At 42.1% G+C, this 16,791-nt stretch overlaps 1 protein-coding gene across 4 annotated transcripts in view; it reads right to left on the bottom strand.

The window, feature by feature from the left end:
• The window catches only part of TASOR (transcription activation suppressor), an 86,229-nt gene that overhangs the window by 44,990 nt on the left and 24,448 nt on the right, over positions 1 to 16,791 (bottom strand). For all 4 annotated transcript variants that reach the window (XM_073592263.1, XM_073592264.1, XM_073592261.1 and 1 more), the window contains exons 6-10: positions 14,811 to 14,969; positions 12,983 to 13,113; positions 11,172 to 11,203; positions 9,600 to 9,711; positions 2,438 to 2,541 (exon numbers count right to left, since the gene is read on the bottom strand). In XM_073592263.1, coding sequence (XP_073448364.1) covers positions 2,438 to 2,541; positions 9,600 to 9,711; positions 11,172 to 11,203; positions 12,983 to 13,113; positions 14,811 to 14,969 — 538 coding nt within the window. The remainder of the gene's footprint in view (positions 1 to 2,437; positions 2,542 to 9,599; positions 9,712 to 11,171; positions 11,204 to 12,982; positions 13,114 to 14,810; positions 14,970 to 16,791) is intronic.

Below are 16,791 nucleotides of genomic sequence, written 5' to 3'. Positions count from 1 at the left end.
GAGTAGAGGAGAGCCGATCGGCTGCTCTCCTGACAGGGGGGGTCTGTGCTGATTGTTTATCAGCACAGCCCCCCCGGACCACCAGGGAAGCGATCCACACTGGACCACCAGGTATGCCCCTAGACCACCAGGGAAATGTCACTGTGTGCCCAGGCAGCTGCCAATCTGTGCCCAGGTAGCTGCCAGTCAGTGCCCACTGCAATGCCTACCACTGCCAGTGCCACCAGGGATGCCCATCAGTGCCTCATTTTAGTGCCGCGTATCAGTGCCACATATCAGTGCCCATCAGTGCCGCCTATCAGTGCCCATCGGTGCCCATCGGTGCCCAGCAGTGCCGCCTATCAGTGCCACCCTATCAGTGCCACCCTATCAGTGCCGCCTTTCATTGCCCATCAGTGCCAACTAGTGCCACCCATCAGTGCCGCCTATCAATGCCTATCAGTGCTGCATATGAGTGCCACCCATCAGTGCCGCCTACCAGTGCCCATCAGTGACACATTTCAGTGCCCATCGTCAGTGCCCGCTCATTGGTGCCGCCATATCAGTGCCTGTCAGTGCCGCCTTATCAGTGCCCATCAGTGAAAGAGAAAACTTACTTATTTACATTTTTTTTTAAACAGAAACAAAAGCAAAACTTTTATTTTTTTCAAAATTTTCGGTCTTTTTTTATTTGTTTAGCAAAAAATAAAAACCGCAGAGGTGATCAAATACCACCAAAAGAAAGCTCTATTTGTGGGAACAAAATGATAAAAATTTAGTTTGGGCACAGTGTAGCATGACCGCGCAATTGTCGTTCAAACTGCGACAGCGCTGAAAGCTGAAAATTGGTCTGGACAGGAAGGTGTCTAAGTGCCCTGTATTGAAGTGGTTAATGTTAAGGCCCCTTCACACTTGTGCAACTTGTCTTGCGACTGCAAAGTCGCATGGCAAGTCGTTCCCCATAATTTCCAATGATAACCATTCAAACATGTGCAACTTCAAGTCGTGCTGACTTCAAAGTAGTCCCTGCACTACTTTGGTCTGACTTTCATGCGAGTTGAGGTCCTTAGAGCTACAGATTACACAGGCATTCTCTGAAATCGCAGTAAAATCCTGCTTGTATGACTGGTTTACTGATTTTCACAGAAGTCTGCACTAAGATATAAATCAGATTTGTTATCACCTGCAACTAAAATGTCATTTTTGATGAGATACTCTCAAAGAGAAATCATGTCCAAAGGGATGCAGACCTTGCAATTTTCTCATTAAGGTCTTGCAAGTGCAGCAGCTAATTGATAATTATGAAATCACTACCATGCACATTCATTTTGCGCATGGACACAAACACAGCGATTTCTTTAGAACAAAAGGTGGGAATCTGCAAAGTTTTTTTTTTTTTTTATTTTATTTTAAATACTTGCAAAGTACATTAATCACCCAGAGGGGAATTTTTTTGCCCCCCAGCAAAAGTAGAGCAATTCTAAAACCTTAAAACAAAAATGTAAACACATTGCAGGTTACCAGTTACATGTAGTTGCATTAGTTTTCTATTTTCAGACTAAGAACATTTTCAGAAAGTACAGAAAATACCCATTGATCCTGCTAGAAATACACAGTCTCCTTTGTCCCTTCCTGTGAGCTGAAATAAAAGCACAAACATCCTTTTCTTTCATGTGTAAACTTAAGCCAAAAAGGCAGACATGTTTGAATTCCAGCCTGTATAACCAACATGACTGCCTCCATAGATACAATTGAGAAATCCGTGTATAGGCAAGGTATAGGAAAGTGTTATGTGCAGGTTTAAAAAGAAAAAAAGCCCATCACAGCCCCCCCATCTAAGAACTGGTAAGCTACAAGATGTTACATACTTATACACACATATATACACACACACACATCTCGATGGATCTATCTATATAAAATAGATGTGTTATGGTGGTAAATACACACTTCCCTGACTGAGGCTAATACAAAGTGAGACAGACTAGTATAGAAAGACCCTGCACAGTAAACTGTTACAAGGTGTTGTCCTACATCTCTAAGGGCTTGTACACGTGACCTGCATTTTTCAGCATCAAATCAAACCAGGTCACCACTAGGGCACAAAACTGTTTTGTGTACCACATTCACACCATAATACTTGTGTGTGATGTGCCAAATGCAAGGCAATGCTCCCCACTGCTGCTACACAGTAGATACCAGCTTTGCACTAGTGATCAGTTTCAGCACAAGGCTGGTGTCTGCTATTTAGCAGTAGTGCAAATGTACCCTCAATGTGACTGACATTACCTCCCCAGCACACACTACCACATGATCCAAAAAAGGCAAAAATGTAAAATGATACATTAGCTTTACTAACTGAAGGAACAAACAAGTCTTGATAACCCATTTCACATTCACAGACAATTGTCAGACATGCACAGAAGCTTTGCAATACTGTATTGTACTTTAAACATACCTTCCTTGTGCTGCTTATGAGTCTCTTTGAAGAACAGTATTGATGGTATCCTCTTTTTAATCTGCTCCACCCGCATTATAATTTCCAAATCAAGCTTCTCTGGTCTGTGTATAAGACATCACATCAGGGTTTACATATAATTACACAATGTACTAAGCTGCACAAAATAAATGTCTATTAAGTTAAACCCCCTCAAAAGTACAGGGCAACTCCAGGCTTGTTAAAAATTAAAACAAATTGTTACATAAGCCATTTTGTATTTAAATGCTATAACAAACTACCTCTGCATTGAAATCTGTAGCCAGCTACGAACTGGAAAAAGAAGACATGAAGAGAATGCCCAATCATTCTAGGTGGTATGTGGTGCTGGTTCCACTGTTCTTTGGGTCCAATAAAGCCAAACCAATTCGGATTTGTGGAACTCGCTGGCTCTCGTTAGGCAGCTCTATTAGAGCAGGGGACCCAGAAGGGCACTCTATATAGAGAGGCTAAAGAGAGAAAATATAATTTGAGCGCCCCACTAATGATCCCAGCCAAGAATTCTATTTACCTCACTCTGGGGTAACTATGAAACAGCCAACATGTTTTAAAAGTTTAGGCACTTCCTGTTTATCAAGACTTGTAAATTGTGTGATCAGAACAGAACTCTAGGGTAACAGTCAGTGGAAACTTATTTTGACTATAAGTGCTCTAGCCAAATTTCCAATTATATTTACATTCAAATTCTATTTTACTAGTTTACTCCGCTTTTAAATCGCTGACAATCTCTGAAACTCATTGGTTGTTTTATCTCTAAACCAAATTATTATTTCCAGCTCACGTTTAGGCCCTTTTGACACTTGTGCGACTTTTCCTGCGACTTGGGACTGCAAAGTCGCATGACAAGTCGTACCCCATGATTTTCAATGAGTACCATTCATATCTGTGCGACATCAAGTTGCAGTAACTTCAAAGTAGTCCCTGCACTACTTAGGTCCAACTGATGCGATTTGAGGTCCCATAGACCTCAAGATTACAAAGGCATTGCTTAAAGTCGCATCAAAATCATGGCAAAAAAATGTGCGACTTTCAGGTTGCACAATGAATTGCAGCTGATGTGTTTTTATGAAAAATATATAAAACAGCGTTAGCAGCCTATATCAAGAAATATACATCCTAACAGTCCCTAATGAATCAATGTTAAGAGAAAAACAAAATCTAAAAGTGCTTGGGTGCTTCAGTGAAAAGTGCAACGGTGCTCCAAAACTTTTGAATCGGTGAAGCGGCTCCCCGTTTGGTGTCCCCACTCACCAAAATAATTGGATCCTCAGCTTTGCAGTCTGGGATCAAGAAGGAATTGATCAAATGATCTTGGGATATGCTGGATGGTTCCTCAATAAAATCTTGCAAGGAGATGTTTTAAGACAGGAAGGATATACCACACTCCATAGATGGGGAAACAGAGAGAGAACTCATTTGATCAATGCCTTTTTGATCCCAGACTGCGAAGCTGAGGATCCAATTATTTTGGCAAGTGGGGACACCAAACGTGGACCCGCTTCACCTATTCAAAAGTTTTGGAGCACCGTTGCACTTTTCACTGAAGCACCCGAGCAGTTTTAGATTTTGTGTTTTTTCTGTCAACATTGATACATTAGGCACGGTTTATTAGGATGTATATTGCTCGATAGGCTGCTAGTGCTGTTTTATATATTTTTCATTGCTTTAACCACTTGCCGACCGTAGGACGTCCATGGACATCCTGGGTTTGTGGGTGTATATCTGAATGATGCCTGCAGCTAGAGACATCATTCAGATATTGCCGTTTTCAGCCGGCGATTCCCTACACCATAAGAACGATCATAGCGGCGGGTCAGTCGCTTGATCGTTCTCACGGGCAGCGAGAGGGGATGTCCCCCCCTCCCTCTGGTGCTTCCTCCGACTCACCTCTGCGATCGGTGAATCGGAGAGCGGATCCGCCGGCCCCGGATGTTGATCATAGAGATTTTTGGCGGACCAGATGGTCGCCGGAGTCTCTATGATCGTCGGAGGCCGGGAGCGATATGATGTCACGCCCGGCCTCTGCATTCAAAAAAACGGCGCCGCTTCGGCTGGGAAGCGGTGATCGTTTTGTTTTTTTTTTTTTATTTCAGGCTTCCCAGCCTAGTGGTGAGATGTGGGGTCTTACTGACCCCATATCTCACTGTAAAGAGGACCTGTCATGCCATATTCCTATTACAAGGGATGTTTACATTCCTTGTAATAGGAATAAAAGTGATCAAAAAAATTTTTTTTTTTTAAAAAGTGTCAAATAAAAATTTAAGTAAAATTAACAATTAAAAAAAAAAAATTTTTTTTTAAAGTGCTCCTGTCCCCGTGTGCTCGCACGCAAAAGCGAACGCATACGTAAGTCCCGCCCACATATGAAAACGGTGTTGAAACCACAGATGTAAGGTGTCGCCGCGAATGATAGTGTGAGAGCAATAAATCTAGCCCTAGACCTCCTCTGTAACTCAAAACATGTAAGCAGTAAAAAATCTTAAAGCATCGCCTATGGGGATTTTTAAGTACCGAAGTTTGGCGCCATTCCACGAGCGTGTGCAGTTTTGAAGCATGACAAGTTTCTATTTACTCGGCGCAACTTCATCTTTCACATTATGTAAAAAATTGGACTAACTTTACTGTTTTTTTTTTTTTTTTTTAAAGCATGAAACTGTTTTTTTCCCAAAAAAAAGTGTTTGAAAAATTGCTGCGCAAATACCGTGCGAGATAAAAAGTTGCAATGACCGCCATTGTATTCTCTAGGGTCTCTGCTAAAAAAACATATATAATGTTTGGGGGTTCTATGCAATTTTCTAGCAAAAAAATGATGATTTTTACATGTAGGAGCAAAGTGTCAGAATTGGCCGGGTTGGTAAGTGGACCTTTGTGCAGCAGCTGCTGTCTTCCTATTTTAATACATTTTTGTTTATTCATATTTCACTATTTCAGTTAACTCTCCAGCGTGAGTTTTTGAATTAGATATATTGATGTGTTTTTACAGTGGGGACAGAAAATATTCAGACCCCCTTAAATTTTTCACTCTGTTATATTGCAGCCATTTGCTAAAATCGTTTATGTTCATTTTTTCCCTCATTAATGTACACACAGCACCCCATATTGACAGAAAAACACAGAATTGTTGACATTTTTGCAGATTTATTAAAAAGAAAAACTGAAATATCACATGGTCCAAAGTATTCAGACCCTTTGCTCAGTATTTAGTAGAAGCACCCTTTTGATCTAATACAGCCATGAGTCTTTTTGGGAAAGATGCAACAAGATTTTCACACCTGGATTTGGGGATCCTCTGCCATTCCTCCTTGCAGATCCTCTCCAGTTCTGTCAGGTTGGATGGTAAACGTTGGTGGACAGCCATTTTTTTTTAGGTCTCTCCAGAGATGCTCAATTGGGTTTAAGTCAGGGCTCTGGCTGGGCCATTCAAGAACAATCACGGAGTTGTTGTGAAGCCACGCCATTATTTTAGCTGTGTGCTTAGGGTCATTGTCTTGTTGGAAGGTAAATCTTCGGCCCAGTCTGAGGTCCTGAGCACTCTGGAGAAGGTTTTCGTCCATGATATCCCTGTACTTGGCCGTATTCATCTTTCCCTCGATTGCAACCAGACGTCCTGTCCCTGCAGCTGAAAAACACCCCCACAGCGTGATGCCACCACCATGCTTCACTGTTGGGACTGTATTGGACAGGTGATGAGCAGTGCCTGGTTTTCGCCACACATACCGCTTAGAATTAAGGCCAAAAAGTTCTATCTTGGTCTCATCAGACCAGAGAATCTTATTTCTCACCATCTTGGAGTCCTTCGGGTGTTTTTTTTAGCAAACTCCATGCGGGCTTTCATGTGTCTTGCACTGAGAGGCTTCCGTCGGGCAACTCTGCCATAAAGCCCCGACTGGTGGAGGGCTGCAGTGATGGTTGACTTTCTACAACTTTCTCCCATCTCCTGACTGCATCTCTGGAGCTCAGCCACAGTGATCTTTGGGTTCTTCTTTACCTCTCTCACCAAGGCTCTTCTTTCCCGATAGCTCAGTTTGGCCGGACGGCCAGCTCTAGGACGGGTTCTGGTCATCCCAAATATCTTCCATTTAAGGATTATGGAGGCCACTGTGCTCTTAGGAACCTTAGGTGCAGTAGAAATTTATTTTGTAACCTTGGCCAGATCTGTGCCTTGCCACAATTCTGTCTCTGAGCTCTTCAGACAGTTCCTTTGACCTCATGATTCTCATTTGCTCTGACATGCACTGTGAGCTGTAAGGTCTTATATAGACAGGTGTGTGGCTTTCCTAATCAAGTCCAATCTGTATAATCAAACACAGCTGGACTCAAATGAAGGTGTAGAACCATCTCAAGGATGATCAGAGGAAACGGACAGCACCCGAGTTAAATATAGGAGTGTCACAGCAAAGGGTCTGAATACTTAGGACCATGTGATATGTTTCTTTTTTTTTTTTTTTTTTTTTTTTTTTTTAATAAATCTGCAAAAATGTCAACAATTCTGTGTTTTTCTGTCAATATGGGGTGCTGTGTGTACAATTAAATTTAAGGGGGTCTGAATACTTTCCGTCCCCCACTGTATGTATATAATATACATGGAGATGTGTGTATATGATATGATTATTTATACTGTATATAGTTTTGGGACTATCCCAGCCTCACAGTCAGACATTTGGTCTGTTTGTTCAGGCTTTCTGCAAGTTGACATTTGTCCAACATATGTCCAGGAGTGCTTACACAATATACCCTCTCTCTGCTACCATTGTTTATACAGGTGTTCCTGTCAACTGTAAATATCTAGCTTGAGCTTTTGCTATTTTTTATAGATAGAGGCGCTTTGACGACGGTATAGCCGCGCTGTCCCACTGATTTCAATGGGCAGAAGCGGTGAAGGAGCGGTATACACTCCGCTCCTTCACCGCTCCGAAGGTGCTGCTAGCAGGACTTTTTTTCCCATCCTGCTAGCGTACTGCTCCAGTGTGAAAGCCCTCGGGGCTTTCACACTGGAGACAAAGCAGCGGCACTTTCGGGTCGGTTTGCAGGCGCTATTAGCGCAATAGCGCCTGCAAACCGCCTCAGTGTGAAAGGACCCTAAAAGCAAAGAACAGAGATGTGAGAGGAGGACTTTGTAATGACGTATCAATGAAGGCCTCCTGCAATCGTCAAAGGGTCCTCATTGCCAAGGAGATCGTGAAGTTTCTATAAGCGGAACCAAGCAACTGTTTTGTGTATTCTTAGTAGGTAGCATTTTTCTTGTTATAGGTATATCTGTCAGCCTTGAATTATATTCCTAATATTGTAACAGTTTTGTATGTAAAGCATTTTTGTTTAGTAACAGCACATTGATATACCACAGAGGTCATAGTTTCCTTGTTTTTTTTTTTAAGACGCAAGCATAACACACAAAAGTGTGAAAGGGGCTTAACAGCTTCAGCCCTTCTCCCTGTAGTTTTTATTACAACACAGACTGAGCACACGATTTTTGCCCCTTAGGTTGCAGGAAATTAATGAAATGCAGATGTGTCAAACAGCAGCATGTGTATAATAAAGTCTGCTGAAATAATCTATGTATAGAACTGTCTTGTAGAATTTATTTTCTTTTTAAATTTGTTAATTTTGCCATTGGTACCACACAAAATAACGCCTTCCCATGCCAATGGCAAAACTGCCTTTCCATAGTATTTGTTGATGTCTGCCTTTATTTGATCCCCAGGAAAAAATGTAATTTGTTAAATCTTCATGCTGACGACTATATAGGACTACATTTTTTTCCCCATAGGCTAAATACCGCTTATTGACCTTTCAGAATAGTGGAATCGCCTATGACTCTTTAATAAACTTGGTCACCCACTTTTAGACTGCCATCAAACACCTTATGTTTAATTATAGTGCAGTATCCAAAACTGTACCCGTACCCAAGACATGGCCCTTCATTATTTATGAGGGGCAATTCTATACAAGTTGTTTAATACAATTCTCACTTTTAAAGTGGTTCTAAAGTCAAAATGTTTTTGGGTGGGTAGGATAGAAGAAAAAAAAAAAAAAACACAAACCGTCCACTACCTATCGTACCCTCCCCCATCCCTAAACACTTACCTGACTCCCGTCACCGATACAGTGCTGTCCCGGCTACAAAACTACTCTCACTTCCTGGTCTCGCAGGAGAGACAGACCAATGGGAGGAGGAATCAATGGTGGAGAAGGATCTGGGTGTTTTGGTAGATCAGAACCTTAATAGCATACAAAGCCAATCTACGGTTTCCAAAGCAAGCAAAATCCTCGAGAGAATAAATTCAGTTCCTCCAATCTTTCCTCATAGCTGAGCTCCTCCATGCCTCAGTTTGGTTGCCCTTCTCTGTACATTCTCCAGTTCCCTTAAATCCTTTTTGTGAACTGGTGCCCAAAACTGAACTGCATATTCCAGATTAGGTCTTGCACAGGGGCAAAATGATATCTCGCTCTCTCTCTGCAGTTCATACCTCCCTTAATAGGAGAAAGGATTTTGCTCGCTTTGGAAACTGCACATTGGCATTGCATGGTATTAAGGTTCTGATCTACCAGAGCACCCAGATCCTTCACCACTGATTCCTCCTCCCATTGGTCCGTACCTCCTGTGAGACCAGGAAGTGAGGAGTAGTTTTGTAGCTGGGACAGCACCGTATAGATGACAGGAGTCAAATAAGTGTTTATGGGTGGGGGAGGGTACGATGGGTAGTGGAGAGTGTTCTATCCTACCCACCCAAAAACATTTTGTTTTTAGAACAACTTTAAAAGTGAGAATTTTATTCTACAACTTGGGCAAGAAGACTACAGGGAGGCATGTCAGAAAAAGGCAGAGGAATAGTGTACATTGATCTTTCCAATGAATTGCTGTGCATGTTAGCACAAGTCCGGCCACTAGAAGGCAGGCTGTGCTCCCATCACAGCCAGAAAACTGATCACTCTGGGATGATGTGCTTCCATGCCTAGCGTGCTCAGTTTGAAAAAGGAAAGCAGGGGGACAGACAAGATCACCAAGTATTTCACACAACAGAACAATGCAAAGAGAACATGATACTTTTTAACACAAGTACAAAGTACAACCGACATCGGTAATATACACTTTAAACTATAATCAAACGGTTAATGTACTTACAATTTGTATGGCAAAAAAATGCTATTTGATTTCAGGGAAGCAAAGCACAAGAGTTTTCCGTTAGATAATAGCTGTCCTCTCCACATTATAAAACCATTTCGGTCTGTTAACACTAAAGGAGATAATATAAAATTACCTTAGGTTAACAAGTCAAACAATTGCCAGCTAAGGCATTAAAATACATTTGCTGGTATTTCTAACGCGACTTTGCTGCCACCTGAGAATTCACCTGTCCTCTGGTGAAGTGTCCTGGACCCCAAGGGCAAACATACCAGAAGCCTAGGTACATGCTTTTAAACTGCACAGCTACCTTCTGTGAAGGTTATTTCTACAATTTCTAAATGTCAGTGGTACAAAGTACAACTTTCTAAATGCTAAAGATGGTCTTGCATCGCTCATGGCGGAAAGAATTTTCACCTATAGCCAATATCACTAAACAGGTACTGACCGCTGAAGCTACAATAACACAAAGTTAGCCAGAACAGCAGAGGCGGGCGAGATGTGAGGTGTAAAAGTTAAACAAAAGCACTACAAGGGTCAGTTCACACCACACAAACGTTTTTTAGATGAGTTAGTGCATGCACATTTTTAAATGCATTTTTGCTGCACTCCAGTGTGTTTAAGCGTTTTCATTGTGCTTTTTTCCCCCTTTTTTTTTCTCCACAGTTTTCTGAGTTTATGCTGCTATAATGAGTTTTTGATATGCTTTGCCACGTTCCAGTACAGTTCAGCACAGAAAATGTAGCATGTTATTTTTCTACACTGGAACTGACCGCACTGGTGTGAACAAGGCCATTGGAACTCATATAATCTACTGTCCATGCATTTGTGATGCAGAAAAGCACATACCTGGACTGCATCTGGTATGAACCAGCCCTAAAATCATTCTCAGCAACTGATACAAATTCAGTGTCCAGTAGAATGAGATCAAACACCACACTGACAAACAGATTCCAATATGCTCCATTTCACCTGAAAAGCAACCCTCTATAGCTTCAGCATAGTGGGTGATCTCCCTAGGGGGCAATTCACACTGTATGCAGTGACAGACGCTATACGGCACGGTAAAATGCCATTCACCGCAGGGACACGCAGGAAAAAATTGTTTCCTGTGTGTCCCATTCACATTGGGACACAGCATAGTGCTGCAGCGTACTGTAGTAAATGCAGACAGGCATTTTATGGCAGCCCACAAGGCTAAATCGTTTTGTACACTTCAAAGAAAGCTTGTACAAAAAAAAAAAAAAAAGCCATGTGATGCGCTGAATCGCACACCACACTGCCCTCTGATGTCCTGCATCCCCATTATATCTAAAAAAATAAAATGAAAATATTGTCTACTGCATTTGAGAAAGCACTGAACACAACAGTACTAGATGCAGACAATCGGGAGTTAAAATTCGCTCATAAGGTATGATGCAATGTCAAAAAGGTTCAAAGTTTAAAGTAAAAATGTAAGACAATATTTTTAACCTACAAATGTGTGCAGATCATTTAGAAAACAGAATTTTCCCTTTTGAGTGAAATTACACAAATCTTTAGCTCTTTATACATTTAAAAGAAAATACCTACCATTGTATCGATCTGTGCTGAAGGGTACTGACCTATTAAAATCAAAAAGAACTTCAGTTAAATAGTTACTTCTCAACAGTCATCTTGTCACAGATCCAGACTTGTTGCAGCTAAGCCACACAAACATGTTACAAGTCTTGTTTAACCACTTCAAGACCAGGACTATTTCTGACATTTGTTGTTTACAAGTTAAAATCAGAATTTTTTTGCTAGAAAATTACTTAGAACCCCCAAACATACCTTTTATATACCGTATTTTTCGCTCCATATGACGCACTCGCCCACCCCCCCAAAAAAATGGGAAAATGTCTCTGCGTCTTATGGAGCGAATACTGACCATGTCTGTATGAGTTTTCTTTGGCGCGTGAGCAGAGAGATTGGGGGGGAGGGGGGATAGCTGCATCGGTTATTACAAGAAAGACGTACCAGGTTGATGCCTGTAGCTGCAGGCATTCATCACCCTGGTACAACCACTTCAGCAAAATTACATGCAGGTACGCAATTTTGTGTGAAGTGGTTAAATTCTAACAATTCTCTTAAAGTGTTTGTTAAGGCAAAAAAGTGTAAATCACTGCCAACCCCTCTATTATAATAAAAAATACCTTTTTAGGGTGATCTTCGGGCCGGTCACGTGACTCACGGAAACTTTACACCTCCGATACATGGCTTCTGCAGGAGGGGCCGAGATCTCCCTCAGACGTCAGCTGGGGGGAGGTGGGGGATACATGTGGCCACTCAGCCCCTCCCGCAGAAGCCCTGTTGCGGAGATGTAAAGCGACCACGAGTCATGTGACCGTGACTTTTAGGTAGCTCTAAAAAATTTACATGCCTCGTTTTTAGAAAAAAAAAAAAAAAAAATAGTGTGGTATGCCTGCCTATAATAGAGGGGCTGGCAGTGACCATTGTAAGTTTTTCATTTCTACTAATAGTGGCCTGGGGGGATGCAGAGACAGACACAGAACACGGAGCTGACAGGCAGGGAGGGATGGGGAGAGGGGAGAGCTGCGGATGACAGAGGGACGTACACTGACAGCGGTGGTCAGGGCTTAGCAGCCCGGATTATCGTGGTCAGCGCAGAGAGGGGGACAGGGAGTGGCAGGATCAGCCAGGTTTTTCACAGTTTAGAGAGGGGCAGGTTACACAGCACAAGCATGTACTGTTTAATATTAGACAGTAATACAATAGTATGTCTGCAGTCTCCAATAGTCCTCTTCAACAGTACACATACTGATTATTATGCATGGCCTTTTGATGTCAGAGCGACAGTGGAGGCCCCCTTATAAGTTGACTAAATACAACTATTTGGTCAAATGTATTAGTCAAGGTATAAGATTTAATTTTAAAGCGACTCTTGCTAAAACGAAAAATGCCCCCCCCCTCCGCGGTACTGCATGCAATATAAGTCAATGTGCAATGATTTATCTTTGTTTCCATCGACTTCTATGGGGAAACTCGCTTTGATATATGAGTGCTTTGGATTACAAGCATTCTCCTGGAACGGATTATGCTCTTAATCCAAGGTTCCACTGTACTCAACTCACCTATCCTGCTCCCGCAACCAACAATCATTGTAGTACTTATGAAAAAAAATCACTGATTTCAGTCAGAATGCAACACTTCTAAAAGTGCTGGATTCACCAGTCCCCTGCAGACCACTGGGGTTTCTCACACCAGCCCCTAAAAGACACTATAGTGGCAAAGTGTCCAGCAGAAAAAAAAACACAATGCAATGGGGGAACTAGACACTTTTTACAAGAGAATGTAGAATGTACAGTAAGAAGAGATATCCAAGTTAACACTGCAACACCTACCCTGACATAGGTGACAAGGATGGCCTCGGCACAGGCTGTTCAGTCTTATAACCAAATGACACGACTGCATATGGGCACACATGTCGAGGTCTCTTAAGAATCTCATCAAAGCCGTACTCATAGAAGTAATACTAAAAAAGACAGGTAACATTACAAAAGCCATATTCTTATGGTAGGAAACCAAACATCTGGGCAATATGGCATATAATATCTTCATTTACAGTATATGAATATAGCTTACAATCTCACCTACAATGACAATGAACGTAACCTGCAACAGTGTTATAATTGTGTCTTCAGATAGGATGTCATTGTTGCCACCCAGCAACACTTATGTGCAATGTGTGAGCATAAAAGTTCACCCTTTTGCCACCACATGTGTTTTACGTGGGCAACAGTTTAACATCTTACAGAATGGCACTAGTCCATTGATAGCACCTCTGATTCATGTATAAATATTTTTAATATGAGTACACATAAGATAGTAGGAGCACAGAAAATATTAAAAAAGTCAGACAAAAGAAAAACTACAATAATAAAGTGCATTTTCAGGAAGTACATATTTTAAGGTCAGCGTGAGCTTTTCTGTACCATTAAATGTGAATACTACACATCAAAAGCTGTGCTGTATGTGTTCTATCTCTGCTTGCATAATCAAGCTTCCAACACAGGATGTTCCAGCATCATCAGCGGCTGTGTTCCAAGGATCACAAGATAATAAACAAAAATCAGTGGGGTGAACAGGTGAAGTACAGCAAAGTCTAGAAGTAAAAATGCTCAGTTGTATGCACCTCAAGCTTTAACCACTTCACTACCGGCGTATTGTCAAATGACGTCCACAGATGGGATCTCCCATCCTGGGTGGACGTCATATTCTAGGGGGCGTGCGCGCCCCCGCCGCCGCGTTGCTCGGGACCTGGTGCGTGTGCCCGGCGGCCGCTATGTCCGCCGGGCACCCACGATTGCCCGTTAACCGTGCCGGACCGTGGATCTGTGTGTGTAAACACACAGATCCACGTCCTGTCAGTTGAGAAGAGACCGATCTGTGTTCCCAGTACAGAGGAACACTGATCGGTCTTCTCCCCTTGTACGTCCCCGCCCCCTACAGTTAGATTCATCCCCTAGGAAACATATTTAACCCCTTGTGTCCCCCTAGTGGTTAACCCCTTCACTGCCTGTCACATTTATACAGTAATCAATGCAATTTTATAGCACGGATCGCTGTACAAATGTGAATGGTCCCAAAAATGTGTCAAAAGTGTCCGATGTGTCCGCCATAATGTCGCAGTCACGAAAAAAAAAAAATCGCGATCGCCGCTATTACTAGTAAAAAAAATGAATTAAAAAAAAAAAAAAAATGCCATAAATCTATCCCGTATTTTGTAGACGCTATAACTTTTGCACAAACCAAGCAATATACGCTTATTGTGATTTTTTTTTTTTACCAAAAATATGTAGAAGAATATGTATCGGCTGAAAATGAGGAAATTTTTTTTTTTTTTTTTTTTTTAAATTGGGATATTTATTATAGCAAAAAAGTAAAAAATATTGTATTTTTTTCAAAATTGTCCCTCTTGTTTATAGCGCAAAAAATAAAAACCGCAGAGGTGATCAAATACCACCAAAAGAAAGCTCTATTTGTGGTGAAAAAAGGATGTCAATTTTGTTTGGGTACAACGTCGCACGACCGCGCAATTGTTAAAGTGTGACAGCGCTGAAAACTAAAAATTGGTCTGGGAAGGAAGAGGGTGAAAATGCCCTGTATTGAACCGGTTAATTACTGAACATACCTTTAATCCATAATGGAAAAAATACATGGCAATCCTACCTGCGTGCGTTCAAATGCCCTGTAACTCAGGAGCGAAGTGACAGCATTCATGTTCTTTAAGACATGGCATTCATGCTTAGGAGCAGGATCCAAACTACCATTACCAAGATTTCCTTCCTGGTTATTTCTAAAGTTATCATAAACAAATTTCATTTTCCCCTAAAAAAAAAAAAAAAATTTACAAGACTTTAGTCCAAACAGCAATACAAACCTTGATGAATGGTGAGCAAAATGATTTAACTACATTATAACTGTAATCCAACTGCTGCACTCAGGGACGCTGTTAGAAATCATGGAGCCCCGTACAGACTACCTAATGGGGCCCCCCAACCCCACCCTTAAAAGAGTTGTAAAGGCAGAAGGTTTTTCATCTTAATGCATTCTATGCATTAAGATAAAAATCCTTTTGCGTGTAGCAGCCACCCTAGCACCCCCTTATTACTTACCTAAGCCCCATCTCTCTCCAGCAATGTCCATGAATGTCTAAGCCGCCCGGGACACTCCTGATTGGCTGAGACACAGTAGCGACGCCATCGGCTCCGCAGTGGTCAAACTTAGCCAACCAGGGGAGAGAGGGTGCCGGGTTGGGGGCCCAGTATCTGAATGGACACACGGGGCTCCGATTTGGCTCAGGTGCCCCCATAGGAAGCTGCTGACTGTGGGAGCACTCGATAGGAGGGAGGGGCCAGGAGCAGCAAAGAGGGATCCGAGAAGAGGATCTGGGCTGCTCTGTGCAAAACCAACTGCACAGAGGAGCTAAGTATAACTTTTTTTTTTTTTTTTAAACAAGACTTTACAATCAGTTTAACCCTGCCCACCCAACTAAAAAAAAACGAAAGCCTGGTACACACTATGAGATTATCGGACGAATGCTTTTTGCACGCTAATTTCATATAAAAAAAGGAGATGTTGCTTAAGTACAAAAATTCTCATATGATAAATAAAAAATTTGGAAGTGATGTAATGTAAGTGATGTATTTTCATACCAAAACTGTAGTGATTAAAGGAAAAAAAAAAAATCGTACAAGGGAAAAATTTTCATGTTTGTCCTTTTGGATAATTTTGGATGAAAGCGGTGTACCAACGATGAGATTCTCCAGTCTGTTATAAACTCTGCTCAACAGGGAATTTGTGAGCAGATTCCCTGCTGAATTGAAGCTGGACGGGGAAGATGTCAGTGTTTTGACATCCGTGCCTCATTCGGTGTCCGCATATACCACACAGCAGACAGGGGTGGACTTGTGATGTCTCTATGGGTGGCCAGATGTAAATGCACTCCATTTACATCAGGCTACCTTCTGATCTGTCACATTTAGGTCTGGAAAAATAGAAAAGGACGCAGTCCTATTCCATTTTTTTTCCTAGACCAGCACAGACCTGGAGGTAGGCGGGTGTAAATGGACAAACCTAGCCATGGACAATCTAGTCTACAGTGACAGGCCTATCATCTGTCCAAATGTCTGCAGAGGCTAACAGCCCCCCAGCCACCGACATTCTTAATAAGGGTGTGCCAGGGTAACCCTGAAGAGACTCTGTCCCTAAGATGCCTCAGGATTTGCATCATCCCTTAAGGACTTGGCTTAGCATCTGACAGTGTCCCGGCACCGGAAGGCTCAGACCACCGATGTCACTGGTAGATCAAATAAAGATTGTGAGAGAGGCATGGTTGATAGCATGTCCTTCATGGTCAGGGTCAGCAACCAAAATTGCAATTTGCCTGATAAAATCCTGCATGACTGCAGTGAAATCCTCACTGCATAAAAATGACTAGAGGGCCATGCCTAATGGAGCCAGCAGGACACAGGCTGTCAGTGTCAGGTCCTTTAAGGTGTGTGCTGCAGGCAGCAACAGAACAATTAGTAGATCATGAGCCCAAGGAACTGAGACAGGACTGTCCCACATGTGCAGAGTCAAACATGTTGCACTGCAAGACAAGAGCGACATAGGTCACGGTACACAGCCAAGCCTAAAACATTCATGA

Source organism: Aquarana catesbeiana, linkage group LG07, assembly GCF_042186555.1.
Source record: "Aquarana catesbeiana isolate 2022-GZ linkage group LG07, ASM4218655v1, whole genome shotgun sequence".
NCBI classification, from domain to species: domain Eukaryota; kingdom Metazoa; phylum Chordata; class Amphibia; order Anura; family Ranidae; genus Aquarana; species Aquarana catesbeiana.
This window is presented reverse-complemented; position numbering and strand designations above follow the sequence as displayed.